The sequence below is a fragment of the Oreochromis niloticus genome, linkage group LG3 (assembly GCF_001858045.2).
Source record: "Oreochromis niloticus isolate F11D_XX linkage group LG3, O_niloticus_UMD_NMBU, whole genome shotgun sequence".
NCBI lineage: Eukaryota > Metazoa > Chordata > Actinopteri > Cichliformes > Cichlidae > Oreochromis > Oreochromis niloticus.
The window spans coordinates 25,816,822-25,841,509 of NC_031967.2; the positions used below are offsets into that span (position 1 = coordinate 25,816,822).

General features: G+C 40.1%; 2 protein-coding genes across 3 annotated transcripts in view; both read left to right on the top strand.

Moving 5' to 3' along the window:
• The window catches only part of LOC109194483 (titin), a 722,900-nt gene that overhangs the window by 612,944 nt on the left and 85,268 nt on the right, over window positions 1-24,688 (top strand). The window contains exon 6 of one of the 2 annotated variants that reach the window (XM_025905638.1): window positions 3,938-4,220. In XM_025905638.1, the coding sequence (XP_025761423.1) occupies window positions 3,938-4,220 (283 nt within the window). The remainder of the gene's footprint in view (window positions 1-3,937; window positions 4,221-24,688) is intronic. The other variant, XM_025905639.1, reaches the window with a different exon arrangement.
• LOC102078616 (uncharacterized) lies at window positions 12,227-15,356 on the top strand. Its single transcript, XM_025905681.1, has 9 exons — window positions 12,227-12,358; window positions 12,552-12,818; window positions 13,432-13,523; window positions 13,567-13,695; window positions 14,335-14,341; window positions 14,505-14,573; window positions 14,733-14,783; window positions 14,881-14,961; window positions 15,049-15,356. The coding sequence occupies exons 1-9, from the start codon at window positions 12,274-12,276 to the stop codon at window positions 15,123-15,125; spliced, it is 858 nt and encodes a 285-aa protein (XP_025761466.1). The 5' UTR covers window positions 12,227-12,273; the 3' UTR covers window positions 15,126-15,356.

Consider the following 24,688-nt stretch of genomic DNA (forward strand, 5'->3'; position numbering starts at 1 on the left):
TTTAAAAGTGCCATATAAATAAAACTGATTTGATTTGATTTGATTTGATATACGATTTCTTTACTCATCAATTGCACCATTCTGGATAATAAACAGATCAACCTATTTTCTTTTTTTTTTGTTCAAAGGAATATATGTGAATTCCAATTTAATAGTATTTAATTTTTTTGTTGTGTGGATATGCATATCCACTTGATGAAAACAGAGTTGGATAAACTACATGGAATAACAGGGGAAGCACAAAGATGGATAAACAAGATGAAATAACAATAAAGTAGAAAATAGAATCATATTGACATGACTTTGAGGACAGTCTAAAGGTGCAGTAAACACAGGTGTATTCACTAGCAACTGTAACTGATCAGATTTCCATAGTGACTGTGTCCTGCTGAAGTGCTTACTTCCTGTTTTTGTTACTTGCAGCTTTACATGATTATTGACACATGCAGCTTTAACTGTAACTGTTGGGCTTCAGTGTATCTATAAGAAGACATTCATCACGAAACCAGAAAAGAAGAACATGTGTTAAAAACCACATTCTCACATATTCCCCACTTCCATCACATACAGCTGCTTGGATTGCAGCTGTGCTCCAGAAATTTAAACCAGTCACATAATGTTTTGTATGAGATTGGCTGAAAGAGTGACATAATCTTAGGTCAGTTGTTCTCAGTGGGAACAGTTTATGAAACTTTATTTCAGCCATTTGGTTAAATTTATTTAATCAGTTAAGAGTTTTAGTCTACATTTGAAATTAAATAATTATCTTCCAACATTTGTCATTTTAAAGTTAGCCAGAGTTGTTTGATTTAAACAACTTACTAATTGACCAGCTGTGGGTTTACTGTATGCTTAAAAAAGAAATTCAGCAGTAAACCCAGCGGTTACAGCTACTTGTAACTTGCAACAGAGACAAGCTGACAGATGTGGCTGGACTTCACCTGACCTCATGCTCACTTCTGTTTAACGACACTATATTTATTTTTCTCAAGCTCAGTCACTTCCTGAAAACCTTATGACCGAAACACAATTCTTTTTTAAAAGAGTTTGCAGCAGAGTAATAGGACACATTACATTAGTGAAGCTAAGGATTATTGTCTAAGAGAGTGCATGGATTTCCATCACCTGCTGTGAGGATTTACCATAAGTGAGTATGACATCTCTGGTAACGATGCTTTAATTGTCTATGAATCCATGTTTTAACTGATCAGAAAACTTTGGGTCTCAGGAGGGCTGAGGCATGTCCTGGCTGTCTTAAGTGGAGTGCACCATCAACAGTTTTTGTTATTAATTTTAGATGGAAATTGATTTATTGTGTATTTGAAAAATGGAGCAGTTTTTAGTTTTTAGTGTACCATCAGCAATTTATAGCTGTAAAAGTAGCAGTGCACTGGATGATTTTATCTTGGGCAGGAAGAAACTGTAAATGTCTATTTTGTTTGCTAATGCCTTGAATCACTTTTCTTCATTCAACTCAATTATTTACTTATTTACAGTTATTTATTTTAATGCTTGACAAATTTCTTAGACCACCAACCAAAGTAAGGTTTATGACACAGTTTCCATAAATTAACAGTATTCAGAACTGGCTTTTCTTGTCTAATGAAAACATCCATTAAAATATACTGAAGTAAAATAGTTTTACAGTGGTTGCCTTAAAGTGTCTTTTATGCTTGTTTTTTTTTTATCAATTCTTTACATTAGTGCCACCTTGTGGTTGTAGTTGACTATTTTCTCTGGAAAATGTCAGCCATTTTCATATTAACTGTTTTACGAAAAAGAAATACTGTCAAACTGCAGACATTTACCTACAGAAAGTTTCTGTGTTCCTCTGTGCCAGCTCACATCTGGGTATGTAAATGGGAATTCTGTTTCTTATTGGTTATTTTACATCATGATTTTTTTAGTTTTCAGTTTTGTTTTAGTTTTTGTCTTTTTTTATTCTGTGTGGAGGATGTGTCAGAGTCAAGATTTAGGAAAATCATTACAGGTATAAGAATAAAAAGACAACTTTTGAAGTAGTTCTCAATAAACATGTCAATAATTCATCAGGCAAGTTTTTATTTTTATTTTTATTTTTATTTTCGAGGGGTATTTTTACAACTAGTTTGGTTCAGTTTTAGTTAGCTATAATAATCTTAGTTCATACTGATCCATAAACATGTTTTAGTAAGAAGAACAGAGCATCAGTCATTTGTGCCAATCATAGTAGCCACTGGTAAAACCGTAAGTGTTTTGTTAGTGCCATATTTGTCTCCCTGTTGGGAGTTTTCGCTTAAGGAGGCCGTAAACTCACTATGGATCATGTGCCTCATCACATGAGCCAAGATGTGAAAAAAGGTGTGGGTCATTATCAGCACTGTTTTATTAATGCAATATTTGAGTGTCTTTAGTTTGATAAGTTCTGAAGTTTCTGTCTTTATTGCAGTGCTCTGTATGCTCCTGTGCACTGGACACGCTCAAGGTGACTGAACAGTTTTGTGTTTTCTGCTTTTTTTTTTTTTTATTTCTCAACATAATTCTCATTTTATGAAAATGCAAACATAGACTGCACCTTTCATCCCACATAAACGTCTTTTACATTTCTAATGGTGTGGCTGTGTTTGAATCTAGATGCTGTGCTGACTATTGAACCCAGATGGTCCAGTTTCCTCATCCAAGAATTTGTTATCTTCATATGTGACATGAATGAAGGAAAAGACACTGACTGGGAATACAAAATCAACAAGGATGGTCAAGAATTTGTTCCCTACAACCCGAACAAAATCCATCTTTTTGAAATTCAATTTGCAGGTCAAAGTGGTGAATATCAGTGCTGTGGTCGTAGGAAGGATTCACATTATACAAAGAACAGTAATACTGTCTCTATAATTGTTTTAGGTAAACCTTTAATGACCATCACAACTACATATTTGTATGATTTCTTTGTAAATACTTATTTATTATAAATTACAGGACTTGATTTACTGTATTTAACCCTTTTCATATTGTAAACATTGCTAAAATCCACACAGACTCTGTAATCTGCCATTACTAAAGGTGTGTGTTTTAATGTATAATAACATCAATTACAGATAAAATTACACTTAAATGAAAGAAAAGAAGAAACATCAGAAGCTTCACAGAAATTATGCTGACTGAAGTCAGACAGATCCCTCTTCAACCATCATTGTGTTTCCTCCAGCAGTGAACTGTATTAGTTTACATTCAGTGTGACTTTTTCAGGTCAACTGAAAAACAGTTACACTGCTGATTTAGAGATTTATGAGTTTAATAATTGCCACAATAATACCATATTAAACCAAAGGATAATTTTCCAAATGCAGGCAGCATGGTCAAAACAGTTGTCAGCAATGTTGTCTCACAGGAGGAAGGTTCTGGGTACTAGGGCCTTTCTGTGTAGAATTTGAATGGTGTCCCAATGTCTGTGTGGGTTGACACTGAATTGTACAAGCGGAAGAGAGTGGATGGATGATTCTGTAATTGGAGAGAAAAAGAAAAAACAAAAAAATAATTGATTTTGTTTTTTTTCTGGTTTGGCGTAACAAAAGTTAATCCCAGGGCCACACTGACAGCAGGAACAACAATCATACCAGTAGGGGGCAGTGTGACACTGACCTGCTCTGTGCAGAGCTCTGATGGATGGAAATATGAGTGGTTCAGACAAACCCAAACAACCTCTGAAGGTAAAATCAGAGATCAACAAAACAGAGATATCAGAGTATCTCAAGGAGGAATCTACAGCTGCAGAGGAACAAGAGGAAACCCAGTTTACGCCACTGATATAAGTGATGATGTCACCATTGAGATAACCTGTGAGTTCAGTCATTTAGTTTGAAATATACATTCACTCATGATTATCAAACATACAATGTTAAGTTTTCTGTGTTGATTTCATGTTTCTATTTGTATCTCAACTGTTAATATGTGTAAAAAGTTTCCAATAAAGTTGTTGTAAAACAACAACCCAACTGGCCTCAGATATTCAGAGGTGAGACGATCACTCTGACATGTGAGGTGCAGGAAGGAGGTGAAACCACTGAGTGGGAGTATGAATGGAGAGGACCCAGGACACCCACACAGTGGACACACAATAATGATGTGACATTCAGAGTTTCTGAGTCCAGCAGTGGAGACTACATGTGTAAGAGTCGACGCAGAGATGACTCATATTCTTCAACAGAGTGGAGTGAAGCCTTCACATTGTCAGTATCAAGTAAGTCATGTTTGTTGTGTGATCTCCATTTGACAAATGTCATAATGGTCAGCACAGGATGAATTCAATGGTCTACAAAGCATGTTCCATTGTTAGTCAGACAAAGAGCTGCAGCTGATAGTAGCCTCATTGTAGACAGTTTGTCACCACTTTGTGTCATCAACTTTCAGCTGGTATAGAGACGCCAACGCTGACCTGCTGCTCCATCACATCATTTAAAAGATTTTTTGTATACCAAGAAAATAGTTTTTTAAGCATATACAATGCAAAACAAGAATTAAAGTCATCCTGGCACATTGTGTCATTCACCATGACTGATTTTAATATAAAAAAGTCATAATGACCAATCAGATTTGTAGCATTAGTGAAAATATTATGGGTTGGAGCCACACCAGCTTCACTCCAAAAAGCATCACAGCAAAGCAACAGAGAGGAGGATCGAGGGAGTTTCATGTTACTGCTTATATTACTAACATTCTCACAATCCCCAGTCACCTCCGACAGGAGGCTAGCATCTTGAAACTGATCCCTTCAAACCCACTCCTAGAATCTAAATCGGGGTCAGTTATTTGAAGACTTACATACAACTTTGGACTGATACCCGGTTATTACTGTAAATCTGAGGTTACAGTAATGTAATGTACTGGTGACTTGTGCAGAACCAAGTGCAAGTGTTTTGTTTTTATTGTTGCTGTAATTTGTGAGATTTCTATATTAGTCTGCATGTTTTGGAGATTTTTTTTCCTAATAGGGAAGGATGTCAATTTTTCCTGATCAAAGACTGATTACTGTTGCAATTAATCAATAAGCTAATCACATAAGAGTCATTAATGAAAGTCACATGTTGAAATTAAAGAAGTTTTAATACTCATAATATACCTGTCCTGTATGGTGTGGCATCTGAACCTTAGATTAGTAACACGTTGTAGGTTTTCTGATTAATATTTTGTTGTGGTGTCAGAAGAAAGGGAAACATAAGAAAAATGAAAAGCTGCTTTTAGGTGCACTTTCTTTAAAGTGGCCTCCACTACATGTGAATGCTTACGAGTTCTCCTCTCCTCCACCCTTACCGTTCTGCACATATGGCTGGTTTCTAGCCACATACATAAACAGCGATTAGGCAGAATGGTCCATCTCCACCACTGTACTCAAGGAGGCAGTGCAACTTGACAACTTTCCCAAACCAGTGCGTGCTCCTATGTATTTTTAAGAGATTAATTCTAAGTCTAAAAGAACATATCAGTTTGTAAGTGTATAGTGTATATTTCTATCTACAATATTCATTTTTCTATTAAACAAGCTCATAAAACAACTGTCTGTACATTTGACAAAGAGCTGTAATAAAGTGATTGTGTCAGTAGCACAGGTTCTGATAGGCTGGTTTTAACTGGTGAAGTTAGGAGAACATGGACAGTCTCTGTGGAGCACTTGCGAGCTGGCTGTCTCAGCTTTCTTACTTGACACAATGGCAACACTGACTAACAAGTTAATTATTGTTAAAAAAAAAAATAGTCATTTTTGGCTGAAGTTGTGCCTCTTACATTATTTGTGATGCCTTTTGAGTTGAACCATGACAGCATCTTATTAGAACCTGTTATTTATTACAGACTCTGAAAACTCATCATTTCTCACTCCTTTGATCATTGGACTCATTTGTGGAGTTTTACTTTTTCTTCTTCTGCTGCTGTTGTGTTACTTCAAATATTCAAGGGGTGAGACCATTATTCATCTAATATTAGACTGAATATGATCTAGTTATCCAGAACCACATATGAAGACTACATGTACTGTTACTGCACCAGTGACACAGTACAATAAATCAATGCAATTGTCTTTTTTACAGATTCATTCCTTATGAGGTTGGTTCAAATCTCCCCTCTCCCATTTTATCAAACTAGAATTACATCCTGTGTTTCTTTGAAGTTTTACTACATTATATGTTCCACCAGAACTGGGAGCACAAATCAGAGCTCTGCAACGAACCACATGATCAACCAGGATGAATCTCAAAATGGTCAACATGCTCCTGCTTTCTCAGGTCAGCGTTATCCATGATAAGTTTTATTAATTTTGTTGTGCATGTGAAGTTCTGGTTAGTTGATTTTGAAGATGATCAAATCCAAATATAGAAATTTTAATCATTAATCTAACATTTAGTTGATTTGTATAGGTGATGCTTGTCTCGATGAATCAGTCGAAGACCGTGATGACACACAAAATGCTGAAGTATATGCAGTGAAATATAAATGTGTAAACTGTGATTATGATCATTTATGTATAAATGTGTATCTCTTTTAGTTGAATCTGGAGATTTCACATATTCTTTGATTGAGCTTAAAAACTTCACTAAGGAAGGTAAGGATTTTATGTTATAAAAATATAAAATACTGTAGTTTAGGGTTAGGGTGGAAGGATCCACTGACAGTGGCCCTGCTAACCAGGGAAGGAAGGAAGGTTGCACTGATCTGACACTTAAATGAAGGATAAAAGGTTATCATAAAATCTCATTTATTAGAGCAAGAAGCTCCAGCAGTCAGTTCATGTGATAACTTTGGTGTTGACTGAAGGAAAAATGTAAATGTGAAGAAAATGAAAGCACTTCATCATTTCTTTGGATCCTGATTATCTGTCCATCCTCTTTTAGATGGCAATGTGTTGTACACACAGATCTCCCACAATGAAGCTAAAGCCAGAGTCAAAGGTGAGTAAAGTAGTACCTTATGTGTTTTGCTTTCTCATTGGGAAATTCAAAGAATAAAAAAACAATGAAAGCTTTGCAGTCATCAGTTTTAATGTCACCAGAAGTCACCCTTTACAATGTCTTCCTTTGCAGGAAAATCAGCTCCTGCAGCAGCTGATGAAACAGTTTATTCTGAAGTAAGACTAGCAGTTCTTGGTAATTGTACTTTTTCTGCAAAAATCAACTGAACGGAGGACAATACAGAACTGATTTCTTCTGAATTTAACAAATCATTGGGAAAAAGACAATGAGATGGAGATTGCACTGTTTTTGAAGTTTCAAAAAGGTGATATCTATCTATCTATCTGTTTTTTTTAATTGTGTTTATCTGAATACATATAAAGAATTTGTTTGAAGAATATATAAAAGACTTGTGTGTTTTGTTTATTATTGTGCTATTGTCATATTATTTTCAAATGCATTATTAGGTACTTTGTTACTGGCAGCTTGCAAAAAGCATGATTTATTGTCATTTCTTTCACTGAATTCATGAAAGATGTCACATGATGGCATGAAGGTATCATAGTTTGACAGTGATTAACGTCGTATTTTAACACCAATAAAATGAAAAATAAGAGCTATTTTATACCTGCATATCCTGGCGTGTCCTGAAATGTTGAGATAATAAAGCATTCTTCACCAGCACCTCCCTGCAGTACTCTATACTATTTAATAGATGTAGTACTTTTAGAATTAATTTTCAATCAATTCAAACCTGCAAAGAAACAGTGATAAATATGTAGCCATGAATGCATATAAAGCAAGACCAAACTGTCACAATGCACGCAGAGAACCACGGCAGAAATGGCAAAAACATTTAACAGGGTTTATTGCAAACACACACTAGTATGTTGCACAGGGAGACATAGAATATGCTAGGGTGTGGCGTGGGTGATGTGGTTACGAGGTTGTGGACCTAGACAGTGAAAGTGATCTAAAGGCAGGCACGTCTGAAGGTTAACTGAGAAGAGAGGAAAATAGAGTTAGAGTGGTGGTGAGGAGAGGGAGGCTTGGAGGTGGTGAATATTACTGGTATTGTGCTTTCACCTCCTACGTCATTTCCTCTCTCACCTGAAGACCGCTGTGAGAATCATGTTCTTTGATTTCTCCGTTGCCTTTAACACCGTTCTTCCCACAATTCTAAAAGACAAGCTGGAGAATACAGGAGTGGACCATCACCTCACTACATGGATACTGAACTACCTCACTGACCGACCACAGTATGTAAGAACTCAGGGGTGGGGGGTGTTGGACAGGGTCGTCCAACACAGGGTCGTACTTCTGGCTCCGTCTTGTACTTTGTGCCATGACCAAAAAATTTCCCACATGTGGGACTAATAAAGGTGTATCTTATCTTATCTTATCTTCCTTGTAGCTGGAGTGGAATTGGCTTTGAAGAAGATGCAGTGAGTATCCAGGTGAGTTAGAGATTTGAGTTGGCTGACCTCAGTTGTGCTGTGTTTGAGAGAGTGTGAGATGGCTGGAGGGCAGGCAGGTAAGAATCAGAGAGGTTTTCAGATTGGAGAGATTGTCTGAGAGAAACTGGAGCTGATGGTGAGGAACATGGTGAGTCCAGGAAGGCTGTGGCACACGAAAACAAGGTAAGCACTGTACAAAGTGACAATAGCATGGACTAAGGAGCCAATTACCAACTTGAGGTTGTTGACAAACTGGCAGTGAAGGAGAGTCAATGTGGAGCTTAACTCCTCAACCAGATTATCCTGAATCAACTCCAGGTGTGCAGGCTGCTGGAGAGACAACGGACCTGCCCGGGGCGGACACCAAGGGAACTCGGGAACTTGAAGTAATTTCCCCGCCACTCACCCGGATCATGACACAAACAGTGAACAAACGGATAAATAATAACTACTATTTTCTCTGAGAAGCCTGCTGTTTAAAAGACACTTGATCATTAATGTCTTCGGTGCTATAGCCATATTTTTATCTACTGAGAATAAGACCTCATGATTTCTGGTGAGGCGACCTAGATCAGATTCAAATTATAACCCCAGACTGTAGCTCAATCCTCTGACAGCACCTGGTAATAGTTTGTTTTTGCACTATAATTTTGCAGCAAGTCGCTTTTCAGTGAAGCAGTTTTTTTTTTTTTAAACTTTTAAGATACATTAGAGGAAGCTCATTACAGCCTTCTCATTCTCTCACTCACTATGCAGAGCTTGTGACCACACATAAGGGTAGGAAGATAGATCAACCTGGCAACAGACAGCTTCACTTTTCACACTCAGTCCACCCTTTACCAAAACAGACCAGTACACAGTCAACATCATTGCAAATGTACCTTCAATTCATCTGCCAATCTCCCACTCCACTCTTGCCTCACAAGATCCTAAGATAGTTGAAAACCTTTTTTTTGTGTGGTTGCAACTCATCCCCAAACTGAAGTTGGGATGAGTTAGGGGTGCAGTAAGCACAACTGTATTTTACTAGTAAGTGTGAGTTATGGGATTGGCATGGCAACTCCACCTTGCTGAACTACTTGCTTCCTCTTATTGCTTCCTTTATTTGATTTGTGATCCTAATTCTGTAACAAACATTCAAGTCTTTATACAAGCTTCATTCTGTATTTGAAACTAAATGATTATCTGCTGAAGTTTGAACAGACTGTCATTTTAAAGTCAGCCAATTTGAGCAACATTACTAAGTTACTGAATACTAAAAAGCAGTTTCATTATTTAAAAGTTGTAAAAAGTGGTAACAGTTTATTCTCTTGCTAGTGTTTAATTGGTTGTGTTTTTATTTATGCATCTACTGCAGATTAAATCCATCTGAATGCTGTATTCATATAGTGTTTATGAGGGTAGTTATTATTGGTGATAAAGCTCCTACTAACCAAACCAAGCATACGAGCAGCAGACAAAGACAACAAAATGTCCGTCCCCGTTTCTCTCGGACATCTGTCAAGTTTTAATGCATTCAAAGCAAAAGTCTTTTAATGCAATTATTACAGTTTATACAAAAAGTCCATAGAGAGCACCCAAAGCAACCAGGAACAACATATAAATAACCTGTAACTTCACTATTTAATGCTAGATAGATATTTGTTAGCAATTTAAAGACAGATAAGAAACGGAACATAAAAAAATTCCACAGTCTTACCTCCAGGAGTGTAACAGCATGCAGCCAGAGGGTAGTTTGTTTTTCAAGGTTTAGATATATTTCTTGGTCTTTTCACAGAGCCACTTTGCTCTGTGAGCTGGGCCTATTCTGTGAGTACATCACTGACTTCTATTGTTTGATTCATACTGATCCATAAACATGTTTTAGTAAGAAGAACAGAGCATCAGTCATTTGTACCATTTCAGGTCATGTGATCAGAGGACTCTCATGTTTGTTACCAACATGGTTGTTTGTAGACTGGATTAGATTTTAGTGCACTGACTCAGATCAGAGTGGAGCTGGTTTAGTTTATCTAAGAAAGGTTTGTTTCTCCATCAGTGATAATGCATTCTACATCTTAATATATAATAATAACAAATCATAGTAATCCCTGATACCTGAAGTATTTTAAGAAGCTTAGAAAGACGACTGGAGTTAAATTTTCTTGAAGACGTTTCACCTCTCATCCAAGACGTTTCTTTAGTTCTAAAATTTAATGGTGGCGAGTACCAGGTATTGAATCCTTAGTCGGAGTTGTCCATTAAGAGGTCTGTTAGTTGATCATTTGCCTCACCCAATGACTGTAGATGGACGACCCGACTGCACTTCCTCACATTATACAAAAATAAAACCAAAATATCCCACTTGTGGGAGCTACTATGTTGCACTTTTAAAGCCAGAGTCTGTGCAGTAGTGACTTGAGGTGGAGCATCTGCTCCCACCCACACACCCGCTGGACGTGACCACGAAACTGGGAGGGAACTAGAAGCAAGTACAAAGAACTTGGAAACCTGGAACACGGGAAATGCAGTGGGTGAAACACGTACGATCCAGCAACAAACAGAGGAAGTCAAGGACTGAAATACACAGAGGAATAATGAGGAAATGAAACACAGGAGGAGAGCACAGCTGGGAGAAATCACACACAACGAGACTGGGGGAAGCAAAACTGAAAACGCTAACGTAGCACATGAGACTGTCAAAGAACAACAGGAAACATGAGGCACAGACACACGGACTTGACACTGAAACCAGGAGACATGAAAACTAAACTAGATCAGACGAGACTTAAGGAACACAGGGGAAGCACGGAGACAGAAATCAAGGGAGTAGAAACTAAATAACAATGAAATCAAAGACTATTAATAATTCAAAAACAAAATGCTGGGTCAGAGACCCAGGACTATCACAGAAGTACTCAGATAATCAGCTCTGCACAGGAGCTGAAGGAGAGCCCAGTCTGTTGTTCTTACAGTATAATACTCATAATAAGAGTATAATAACAGTAGTTAGTCAGTGACTGAGCAGCCCGGTGCTTTTCTCTTGATTTCTTTAGTCAGGGTAAATTCATTCACCTGATTAGCTAAATTAGCTAAATGAACTTTACAAAACGAGTTTCCTCGACAGCCGAGTGCTCGTCTTAGCTAGCTAGTGACGTTAGTTACGGATTAGCATGCAAACACATTTAACTTACCAAAAAAGTGGGGCGGGGCCTCGGGTCTTTTTCTTGGGTAGTCCAGTTTATGGAAGAACACCTCAGGCTGTCAGTTTGAAACAGTCAGTGCGGTTTTGTAACGTAAACGCTGGACCTCCTCTCAGATCCTCTGCTCTATCTGCCATTCCCTGAACAGAGATATGCAAGTTTCTCCGTGACTGCAGCTGCCAGTCACATGATGATGTGGCACCTCAATTTAACAGCATTATAGTAGTAATTAGAATCTAATGAGAAAAGACACCCCTTGAACATAAATCAGCGTGATGAGAACTACTGATAATAAAAGAAAGCATCTTTGCAAAAAAAAATTATCTGAGGGGATTTTTATTTTAGTCTGACCCCGGTCCCATCCGCTAACATGGAGGAGGCGGGGTTTATGACCTTTACTGTATGGCAGCCAGATACCCCCTGGTCATGGCTTTTAAAGCTAAAGCTATTTTCTACAACATTGGCCTCGCCGCATGTGGCAAGGTATGAAAAAAGGTGTGGTCATTATCAGCAGAGGTTCATTGTGAGATCTTGTCTCCCTCTATTATGTGATCCATTGAGATCATCTGATGCAAGATGTGAGTGGGGGTAGAAGCTGAGGATGATGAGAGGTGAAACATCTTCAAGAAACTTGAAACAGTCGCTTTCTTTCCAAGCGTCTTAAACTACAGTGGTATGGATGAATGAGAACATACACAAACCCCAAGTGTTTTATTTATGCCATATTTGAGTGTCTTCAGTTTGATAATGTCTGTCTTTATTTTAGTGCTCTGCATGCTTCTCTGCACTGGGCAAGCTCAAGGTGACTGAACAGTTTTCACTTTGTTTTAACTTCTTTCTTTTTTTTTTTACTAAAAATTAATCTCAACCTAATGCATCACTCTTTAGCATGTTTCTATTGATTTTTTTATCATTATATTTTCATGTTATGAACAGGTTTTGCCTTCAGTACTAGTGTTTTAGATTGCTTATGGTCTGTTTGTGTTTCACTCTAGATGCTGTGCTAACTATTGAACCCAACTCATTCAGTTTTTTCATTGGAGAGTCCGTTACTTTCATATGTGACATGAATGAAGGAGAAGATACTGACTGGTATTACAAAATCACCAAGGATGGTCAAAAATTTACCCCCTACAGCACACACAAAGACTCCACATTACAAATGACATATACAGGTGACGGTGGTGAATATCAGTGCTCTGGCAGCTGGAAGCGCGCATATTATACAAAGAACAGTAATACTGTCTCTATAACTGTATTAGGTAAGTGCTCAGTGACCAATAATTTGATGATTCCTTTTGAAATACTCATCTGAAATATGAAATTCTGAGTACATTTAATGCTGTCATTGTAACTTTTTTTTTATGATTCTGTGAAACTATTTTAGGGAACAATTGGGGAGATATGTTGATATGTTTCTACTGATGATGTAGGAAGAATACTATTCCCTAATCAAGCTGTTGCCATGAACAAATAATCTAAACAAATAAAAATGTTTAATCTGAAATTAAAAGTCTCATTATTAAAGTGTTTCTATTTCAAATTTCTCTGTACAGCTGCATAATCTGGGAATTAAACTTCCATTAGTAAGAAGTTCTGTATCTTCTGTTGTGGTAATGGGAAGGAATCACACAGAATAAGCACAAGAACTAAAGAATCATAATGAAATTTTTAGAAAAAGCACCAAAAGAATAAAATGCATTATAGGCCTCTGTAAGAGTACTCATACTATTTAAATTTGGTCATGTTCCTTCCTTTGTGTTGTTGGACACAGAGGAGTATATATACAACATACGCTGATAACATGTGTGGGGGGTATATATTTACCCCACACACAGGCTTTATTTTCTTTTTGTCTTTGATTAAACTCAACAGCAGATCAACCAAAGGCTCAAATAACGTCTGATATGAGAGACATTCCAGTAGGGGGCAGTGTGACCCTGACCTGCTCTGTGAACCCATCATCATCATCTGGATGGAAATATTGCTGGTACAGAGATAATACCACAGTGGATGTTGTCTCCCCGTCAAATGGCCGAATCAGTGTCTCACAGGAAGGACTCTACAGGTGCAGAGGAGGAAGAGGAAACCCAGGTTACTACACAGAGGACAGGCAACAAGTTCACGTTAACACAACTGGTGAGTTTATTTTTTCTTCTAGAAATACAAAAAGTGATAGATAAGATAATTATCAGATGTGAGATCCATGGAGAAGACACTTAGTGGGAGTATGAATGGAAAACTACTAAACTTCCAAAGAAAAACTAATTCAGGTTTAAACATGCTTTTTAACCCCATGATGGAGTCTACAGGTGTAAAGACAAAGCAGTCTTCAACAGATTAGAGTGATTACTTCAATTTGTCACTATTCTTTATGTTCTTTATACAATATTTAGAATAGATGATGATATGAATCCACTTCTAGGCTGGCTCAATATCTACTGTATAATTATCATTACTAAAAATGCTGACACAATACCCAAGTACTGCTTGAAACAGAAGCTTAACGTTTCTATGGGGAGTAAATTACACAGGAGAGAGTGTGTGGGCTGCACCTGGCAGACTTCGGTGTATTATCTGTTTCTCTGATGTTATTATAATAACTTATAGTCCAGTCCAGACTTATTCCAGTTCTTAGTCCAGTTTTTTAAATGTTTCTCATCTACAGCAGATGTCCCCACTGCTGAAATCTCTTTGTTTCCTATTCTGTTGATCGTTGGACTAATTTCTGGAATTACATTGATTTTTCTCCTGCTCTTCTTGTATTGCTGCAAAAAGTTCAAAGGTGAGACTTTTTGGTTTTTTTCTTCTTCTGATATTAGATATTTAATTTTTTAAAATAACTAAATAAACAGATGCACATAGGGTCATAAAGTGTGAACTGTTCACAAGAATGTATAATCCACAACAACATAAAACAAACATATAGTTTATAATTTCTAATAAAGGTCCTGCTAACGACCAGACGCTCAATCAGGATGAAGATCAGCAGCAAGTGTACTCCTCTCTTCTTCATGGTTAGTTTTTCATGTAGTTTTAAATATTCTGATGCTGTTTGCAACAAGACTGTCCTTATTACATTTGCTGCAGCTTTTAATATAAATGTTATTTGCAAGAATATTTGTGTTTAAATTAGTATCACAGACATGAGGTGACTGATTTTCTCTGACCTGCAGGTGATCGTTGTGTCTATGAGACAGTCAGAAGATGTGAAAACACTGAAAATGGTAAAGTTTACACTTTCATTAATATAGAGCTTGTGGAAGCTGGATGATTATACAATAACTGTGTTTAACATGAAAGTCAATCAGATTATTATTTCAGGTCCAGCAGAAGGTGATTACACCAATGTCACATCTGTGATTCAGCTCAAAGTCATTAACAAGACAAGTGAGTGCACAAAATGTGAGATAATAACCATGAGAAAATACCTTGATAGTTATCATTATTAATAATTACACATGAAATGCTTTCATTTAATCACCTCAACAGGGCAACGTGGTGACCCAGAGGAGAGCTCTGACTACAATAATGTCAATCCAAATTCAGCCACAGCTCTAAAATCTTGACAGCAGCTCTTCAGCTGTTTTACAATTGTCGATTGAGCCAGCACCGCAAATTTATTTAATGGAAAAGAAAGAAGACTCCACAAGAACCACCTGCAGACCACCCTGTGTGATGCTGCACTTGCCAAAAGACAAACTCTTGCAGCACTCCATCCATGTCAGATAAAGTGACACTGCCAGAGACTTCCCATTCAGGCAAACACCAGAGCTCTTATATCCATCAAATAACTTGAAATAATTGTACTTCTTTCTCTTGTCATTTTTTTTTTTTATTTCTTATACTGTAAATATTCTAATTTTATTGTAAATGTTCATTTTAATCAGCTTTCTCATTATTTAAATCTGTTTCATTATAAGTCAAAATTAGGTTTTTTGTTTTTTTTACCATTTTTTTTTTTTAAAGAAAGAGAACAATCCGTTTACTGTTTCTGTCATATGATGACTGTGTGGCAGACCGAGCAGGACCTTAAATGCAGAACATGGTAATAAACTTCGAAAAAAAACCAAAACCCTTGGTTTTATTCTCTGTGACTCACTCAACAAATTTAAACAGATAAGACAGAAGACACACAACCAAAGAGGGGCGAATGCGTCAAGAAACAATGCGAGACAAACAATAAATGCATAAAAGGTAACATAGGAAGAGGAAACAGGTGGAAGAACAGCTGGGACTAACTGGGGAAATGATGGGGAAAGTAAAGCTGATCACCAACATATAAGAAAAAGGGAGGGTCTGTGCTGACGGACGTGGGTTACTGACCTGGTAGCCTGGCTGCCCCTGGGTGGGTCCGGGATGGGCGTGAGGTTCTGGGGGCGTTCCGTCTCTGGGCTGGGGCCCTGGCCAGGCCTCAGGGGCCTGGGTCCTGGTTGGTGTGTTGCCGGGGTTGTGGGCGGGTGGGTGTATGGGGGCCCAGCCCTGGCGCAGGGTGCCGCCGGTGCATCGAGCCACCTGGGGGGCTCTTCAACTGGTGGGGGAGGTTGTCACATCTTGCAGGAGCTTTCCTCTCTTCGGGAACTCTCTCTGCAGGAGGGGGAGATACAGGAGAGGTGGAGGAAGCTCTCAGCCTGGGCGTCTATTGTCTTGTGTAGTCTGGAAGATGAGTGGATGATTGGGTGGGTGTAGTTTTCTCTGTGGTGGGGTCGGGTGGACTGTCCCGGGCTCTGTGGGGCTGGGCGGCGCTGCTGCACTGGGCCCCGGTCCGGATGGGCCTGGGCCCCCCTTTCCCTGGCGGATTGCAGAGTATGGGGGTGCCTACTGGGGTCAGCGGGGGAGCTGGCCCCAGGGAGGGGTCACTTGCCCCTCCCTTCCTTCCCTCCCCATCTCCAGCTGCCTCCCTCTTCTCGCTCCACCACAGTCACCCACACATGCAGGGCCTTGGGGTAGGGGTGTGTCACCAGGGTGCAGGGGAGGCATCCCCCCCCTCTGTCCCCTTCTGGCTGCCTCTGCCTCAATTTTATCCCACAACTTAGACATTTACATTACTCACACTCTCATTACACATACATATAGGATCTTGGGGGTGGGCACGCCACACAGAATCCAAATTACCATCAGGGTGTACACCTCACCCCTGGCGTCGTTGCCCACCTCTCAATTTTAAATACACGTAGACATTGAGGGCTAGCAGGAGGGGCTATGCGCTTACCTGCTGCTCTCTGGCAGGTAGCTCCATGCCCTCCTGGGTTTTAAATGCACCTTAGAACACACATACATCAACACTACATATCGGGTGGAGGGAGGTTTGGAGTCTTCACACACCCCCGTTCTCTGCGGCCTGCTGGAGCGGGGGGGCGTGATTGTGTGTACAGCGTCTCTTTATGTCTGTCTCCACGTTGGTTGAGTGTGGAATAATTGCCTATGAGAGCATGAGGGTGGGAATGGATGTTTGTATCTGTGTGTGCCTGTATGTCTGTGTCTATATGTCAGGTTGGGTATCAGACGCCACCTCTCTGGGGACATCTCAGGCCCTCCAAGGTTTGGAGGCCTATCTCCCCCCACCACTTCCCCTGCCGGTGGTGGACGCCCTCAGACATCGGTGCGTTGGTGGTTCTTTGTGTCCGGGGGTGGGCGCCCAGGTACACACCGGCTCACTCCTTGGCGGCTGCTTATCGGGGCATGGAGCCTGGGGCTCGCTCGGGCCACTTCGGAGGCGGGGTGCCCTCGGCCTCTCGGCCCGGGGCTCGGTCACTCAGGCACAGCTGGCTGCCGGCGGAGCTCACGGGCACGTCACTGCAACCCCCCCGGCTTCTGCTCCGCGGCTGCTGAGTGACCCCTCATCTGGGACTCTCCTCAGCTCTTTCTGGGATAGTGGCGCGGCTGCCCCTCTGTTGGTCTTCCTTGGTCTCTTGTGTTCTGGGGGCCTCTGGATGTCTGGAGTTTTGATCTCCTCCATACCTGCTTCATGCCCTGGAGGACGGGGCAGTGGCCCCCCACACCCTCTAGCAGATCATTACATGAAGGAACCTTTTAAAAACAAGCGCGTTCATGCTCACAGGTGTACACACGGGTGATCACACACACAAACTACACCCTTTTTGGCTCCTACCTCAAAGCACACTGTGCGCTGTCGATCTTACGTGCTGCACAATAATGTCTAACATTTAGTATTTACTGTCATATTCCCATAGATCATTGTGATGTTGTTTATTACTCTCGTTTTCTTCTGCTTGCTTTCTCTTTCTTTCTCAACAGGTGATCCAGGTGATCGATATATGTATTTTTTTGTCTGCTTATTTTGTTGGTTTTTGGTTTTTTGCCCTTTTTCCCCGTCCCTCTTCCCCGCTGTTTTTCTTTCCCTCTTTCTTTCTCCCCTTTCTTTCCCCCAGTTAAGTCTGTCCCGTATTCAGCAAGTGAAAATAAAATAAACAATAAAAGGTGAATCAGATGGACCATTACGGCAAGGCTGGGATGGTCCATTTGGTAAAGTAAATCCGTTGGGCATCTTTCTTCGCCTTTAGACAATAATTCTGATGGCAAAAGAACCAAACGGGACAGGTTAAAAAAAAAAAAAAAAGAAAAAAAAGAAAAAGGTTACCAAAATAAAACAGGAAGTAATGAACACCTACCACAGAGACAAAGACTTAACAAAGTATGTGAAACACACTGTTAAAAGTGGAGTACGAGGATTTAACATCTATATGTTTATCTGTATGCCAGGGGCGATTCTAGGATTAGAGCTTTGGGGGTGCTGAGCACCCAGAGAGCTGCCCAGCCAGGCAAGGTAAACTTTATTCGTCACGATGAGACTTCTTCCCTGTCTCTGAGAGTCCCTGCATCCTTAAATGTCTCCAGTTGTCCCGAGTTCCCTCTGACTGTCTCCTTGGTGCATTTAAACCCCTGTTCCTCCCTGTCCTCATCGTCTGTTGTCTTCGTCTCTGTTATCAGTCATCATAAGTTTACCATCTCTGTGCAAGTCTGCAAATTTCTTTCTTAAATCATAAGATTCTTAAATTCATCAAGTGTCTCTGTGCCTGGGTCCTCGTCACAAAACATGACATCACTGTTTTGTACATTTTAACACAATTTAATCCCCACATTTGAGAAAGAAAAGCAAAACACTTTTTTTTGAAAAGTCTCAGTGTCAAATCTGATAAAGGTTATTTAAATGCTACAAAAGAAGAATGGATTGGAATAAAAAAAATGCATATCCTAACCTTAATTACTGGGGGAAAATGATGAATGATGCTCATAGTGAGTAAGAAGTAAACTGAGTGCATTTTTTGGACAGAGATTCACTTTTAATGTGTATGTATAATATAATACAGATACATAAAAAACACTCCCAAAACAGAATAAATTATTACAAATAAAAATCTTTACTGCAGACACTAATTTTACTAATTTAATAATACTAATTTTGTGTTGTAAGATTTATGAGTTTCATGCTTTCATAGTGGTACTTGGGAGAGCTTGACATTTTTCTCAGGTGGTACACACTGTAAAAAGTTTGAGAAACACTGATAAGTGTATGTGTGCTTTTGGAAAACATTTAAAGCTGCAGTACAGAATCTTTGAAACAAGCTTAAAACACTTTTAGAATATAAACAGAGCATCTGCTTCTCTTTACAGCTCCTCACTCCACCAGGACTGTTTGGCTCTTTCTGATACTGTACTGCGACAGTCATACAGACAACTGGACGGTCCAAAAGTTGGCCTACCTATTACTGGCTGAGGTTTTAGTAGAGTTGTGGCTGAACCACATAAAAATATATCATTAATTTTAATCTCCCCAATCAATGATAATGTTATGTTGGAATGTTGTTAAAGAGGGTCAAAAATGTTTCAACCCAGTTTGTTTTGCAGATTCTGTATAGCAGCTTTAATATAGGGAGAACACAACTTCCAGACTGTACGAGTAAAATCAGGTTTTTTCTCTTTGTCAGTTTAACAGTTTCAGTTGTGCCTGTCACTGTTCCCTGTCTGTTTTCTTACCTGGTTCTTCCTGACCTTGTACTTTCTCCTCATGTTCCCCTCTTTCCTCTCTCCCTCTTTGGACTGACAATCATACACAAATAGATTGTATTCAATTAGATGAAAAATTACATTAATATGAAAAAAATACTATTAAGATCACTAACAAAAAGTCCTCTCTCAGTCTACTTTCAACCAAAAGGCAAATAACCAAACCACATGTACATCTAATAAAAGATATAAATATTGAAACACTGATCCAACATTATTTTTGATTGACGGATCATTTGATTTTACACTTTTACCTGAATGTTGCTCCTTTTTTTGAAAAAAACTTCCTTATATCCATTATGAACCTGGCTGTCTCTCTGTACACAAACACACACACACACACACACACACACACACACACACACACACACAACAGGAGTTATAAGGTTAATGGGCATTCAGTCAGTTAGCTAGTTAGTATCCATTTCAAACAGGACAGTGGTAACAACAGCAGGCTACGGACAGTTTTAAGTTTTAAATTTTAAATTGGCTGTATACATTTCAACGGGAGCAACAGGACGGTCAAATGTCGCTGATGTTACTACAGAGTAGGACGGATTGTAGGGTAGCAAACATCGTCGGAAAACAAGTTTTCAACACTGCAGGTTACCTGGGTGTAAGGTTTTTCAGCTAAAAAGAAACATGGTCTGACTCCTACCTAACTATATAAAGAGTAACTGAAGGTTAAATGCAGCTAATATGTTTTAAGACAGGCACTCACACCTCCGCTCCGCTGCATCTCAGCCACCATCGCTCTGGCAGCAACGGCGCTAGAGCCAGAGTAGGGGAGAGCCGAGCTGGAACAAACCATTTTGGGAGGGGGGGGGGGGAGGTGTTCTAATCTTTTGTTGTTAAAATGTTATGTCTCAACCAAGTACTGTATGGTTTTTATATTTTTAGCAGTGTGTCACACAGACAGCAAATATTGTCCAAAAAAAGTAAGAAATCTTTGGGGGTGCTTTGATTCATTTTGGGGGTGCTGAAGCACCCCCAAAATGGGCTAAAATCGCCCCTGCTGTATGCTATTCTCCAAATAATTAATCATGCTTAATTCTAATTGAAGTGTGAGCCTAATTAATAGGATGAACAAGAAAACCTAGTTTGATCAATGAAAATTGTTTTAATGTCTGGATTTTGTCTGCATTGGCGTCATTCACCTCCAACCTCAGCAGATTAGTCTCTGTGTGTGAGACTGGCTGCAGGAATGTGGTGAAGATAAGACTGTGGAAGTCTGTGGCCTGTCATTGTGTGTGAGTGTTAAGTAGGTTGGTGATAGTTAATCATGCTTAATACTAATCAGAACCAATATAAAGGGTCTTTCTGGAGGTGTCTGGCTGAATCCATGACACAGAAGAAAGATTAAACTGAAGCAGAACATAAACAAACTATAACCAAAAACTAAACTATAGCCTGATGGTTTAAACACAAAAACATTATATGGTATCATAAATGCATGAAGCAAAAAAAGGCCCAATTACTCAGGATACTGAAGAATATGAATCTTGGTCTGTAACTTAAAGCTGGGTGTGAAGACGCAGCACCATGACAGTCCCTGATCTCCTGCTATGTCACGTTTTCTGTGCAGCCTTAGTCAGCCTAAGAAGTGTGATTTCACCAGAACTGCTGTAATAAGTGAAGAGAAACACAAGGAAACTATGTTAAGCTTAAGAAAGGCAAGTCTACACAGCAGGACACACAGTGTGGGAGCCAGGTTAATTTAGTTCAATTTATATTTGCTGTTAAACTTATTTTGTGTAATTAGTAATATAATAAGTAAATTCATGTTTATAGTGAAACTAAAATTATTTTATTATAGTTTAAAACTCTGCATCATGGATTTATGCAAATAACTGCACACGGTGCTGAGCGGGGGGGGGGGAGCATAGCAGAGGCAAGACGCTGCAGAGCCACATGGTTTTCCTACCGTAGTTTGTTTGTTGTTGAGGATAACTTAGACCTGATTACGCCTGTAAGATAATTTACATGCTCTAAATTATATTTCTGTTTGTATCTTTTCATATCGGAGTCCTGTGGAAGGTTTTTCCTCTTCAAATGAACACGAGTGAAGGACGGGGAAACACACAGGACCCCACAGAAACAATTTGCTTGGAAGTTCTATTTTTATAAACGAAAAGAAAAATTGCTGACAGGACTGCTACAAAGAGGAACAATTCTGCCCAGTCTTTGGTTTCTTTTCAGGATGAGGAATAATGAAACTATATCCACAGAAAAAACATGTTTAAGTGGACAGATTACAAACTCTACAAAGCTTCATGTGTATCAAAATAAGACATGTTTTTATTGCTATCTGTTGCTGAGGTTTACAAAGTCCAAAAGGAATCAATACTAGGAAAACTGACTTATGAACAAACAAGTGATGTAATGATCCAGGGAACACTAGAATACACACAGCTAAGTATCTGGGGAACAAGAGCAAATACACAACAGAGACAGAAAACTGAAAAAGCGACGGAAGACTGAGACAATAACTACAAGAGGATATGAGGCGAGTAGAAACAGGTGGGGAACACAGTGGGAACAAGTAGAATTATTACAAATTTACAAGTATTATTATTACAAACAGATGAGATGTGAGATGGCGGTGCGGCAACAGCACGCAGCGACCAATCTGGACCAAACAGTTTTGGTTTGGGGGTTTTTTTCTATCGCCTTTTCATCGTGACCTCTGAGCCACATGGACACCACAACGAGAATAATCGGTGTTCGAGTTTACCAATGGCAAACACTTCTAAATTACAAACATCACACAAAAACTGACCCGGAACTGCTGAAAGCGCTGAGCGTCCTTGGGTTACTTCCGAAACCAGGCCCTCAGTCCTCGGCGTCGCCTGATGCTGGGGGACGGGTTGCTGAAACCGCTGTGCGAGGAAGCGGAAGCGCGGCATGCGGGGCGGGGTCGGTGCTAAACTAAAAGCAAATCCAAGCCGACCGGCTCTTCCATCCATCTTGCTCTCAAACATCTGCTCACTGGACAATAAACTGGACTACATCCGACTCCAGCTGACCACACAGCAGGAATTTAGAGACAGCTGCGTCCTTGTTTTCACAGAAACATGGCTCAGTGACAGAGTCCTGGACACCGCTGTTCAGCTACATGGGCTCACCACATTTTGTGTCGACAGAAATGCAGCTCTGTACGGTAAGACTCAGGGTGGTGGCTTGCGTGTCTACATCAGCTTGAAATGGTGCAAGAACTCTGTGCTTGCTTGTAATCACTGCTCATCACTGGTAGAGTTTATGGCTACGTCCACACGTACACGGGTATTTTTCAAAACTGAGATTTTCCGTTTTCATTTAAAAAAAAACAACATCCCGTCCACAGTTTAACACAAAAGCAACATGTTTCGATATATTCCTGTTGAAATGTTGGCCAATCAGAAGACTAGAAGCCTGGGTGGGAAAGAGTAAACAAAGATGACGCATAGAAGCAGAACTGAGTCCTCTGTGTGGAGGGACAGAAACTGTGTGTGTATGTAAGCATTTAAACATTGCAGAGAGTAAAATTTATGTGTGGACGTTTTCCTCATCCACATGTAAATTTTACTCTCTGCAGTGTTTAAATGCTTACATATACAGTTAGAACTTTCAAAAATCTCCACCCTGGCAGAAGTTTTTAAAAATCTCAATTTTCAGTGACCAAAAAAGCCGTTTACGTGATAACGAAAGGTGCAAACGCATAGAAAAATCTGCGTTTTCAAAAATACCCGGGTACATGTGGACGTAGCCTATGACTGTTAGATGCAGACCTTTTTATCTACCTTGAGAATTCACTGTTGTGCTCATTACAGCAGTGTACATCCCACCCAGCGCTAATACTAAGGAGGCGCTCTGTGAGCTGTACGGGGCGATCAGTGAGCTTCCAAACTCACACTCCGATGGACTGTTTATTATCGCCGGAGATTTCAATCACGTAAATCTCAAGTCAGTGCTTCCAGAATTCCATCAACACGTGGACTTTGCCATGGGGGGTAAAACATGCTGGATCTTGTTTACACAAACATTCCCAGCGCGTACAGAGCGAAGCCCCGCCGCCACCTCGGACACTCAGACCACTGGTCTATTATGCTAATTCTGGCATACAGACCGCTCATCAGATACTTCAAACTGGTTCTGAGACAGGTGGGAACTTGGCCTGCTTGAGCTCTCTCTGCTCTCCAGGACTGTTTTGAGCACACTGACTGGAACATGTTCAGGCAGGATACAACAAATGGCGACCGGACCAACTTGGAGGAGTACACATCGTCTGTGACCAGCTACATCAGGAGGTGCATCGATGATGTCACTTACTCCAGGGATATCATAATACGGACCAACCAGAAAGCGTGGATGACTGCAGAAGTGCGTGACCTGCTAAGGATTTGAGAGTCTTTCCCTTTAGAGCAGGTGATAAGGGGGCCCTGGGAACAGCGAGGGCCAAACTGTCTCAAACCATCAAAGCAGCGAAGCGCGCGCATGGCAGAAAAATCCGCAGCCACTTCAGGACAGCAGTGACATGCAGCGCATGTGGCAGGGCATCCAAGCCATCACCAACTACAGGAAGACAACACCTGCCTGTGATGGTGACGCCACCCTATCAGATGCGCCGAACAACTTCTATGCAAGGTTTGATCCCCAGAATGATGTGCAGGTGAGGAAGTCCAACCCCCGTCATAACGACCAGGTTCTCAACCACCATCTTTCCCGCGCCAAATAAGTCCCCAGTGTCCTGCCTCAACAACTACCGTCACTCACACCCATCATGATGAAGTGCTTCAAGAGGCTTGTCATGAGGCACATTAAGACCCTGCTGCCACCCACACTGGACCCACTGCAGTTTGACTATTGCCCCAACCGGTCAACAGACGACGCCATCACTACCACCCTACATCTTGCCCTCACCCACCTGGACAATAAGGGCACATATGTTCGAATGCTGTTCATAGACTTCAGTTCAGCATTCAACAGAATCATTCCTCAGCACCTGATTGGAAAACAGCCTGCTGGGCCTGAACACCTCCCTCTGCAAATGGATCCTGCACTTTGGTCAACTTTGTTGTTTTTAAAAGTGCTATATAAATAAAGTTGGATTGGATTGGATCCTGGA

Bases quoted from the DNA above. Each gene is read 5' to 3' on its own strand.
- LOC102078616 (XM_025905681.1), top strand. From the start codon at position 12,274: ATGCCATATTTGAGTGTCTTCAGTTTGATAATGTCTGTCTTTATTTTA. The intron at 13,524-13,566 runs TCATCTGGATGG...ATAATACCACAG, and splicing joins GCTCTGTGAACCCATCATCA to TGGATGTTGTCTCCCCGTCA. The intron at 14,574-14,732 runs GTTAGTTTTTCA...TCTGACCTGCAG, and splicing joins GTACTCCTCTCTTCTTCATG to GTGATCGTTGTGTCTATGAG.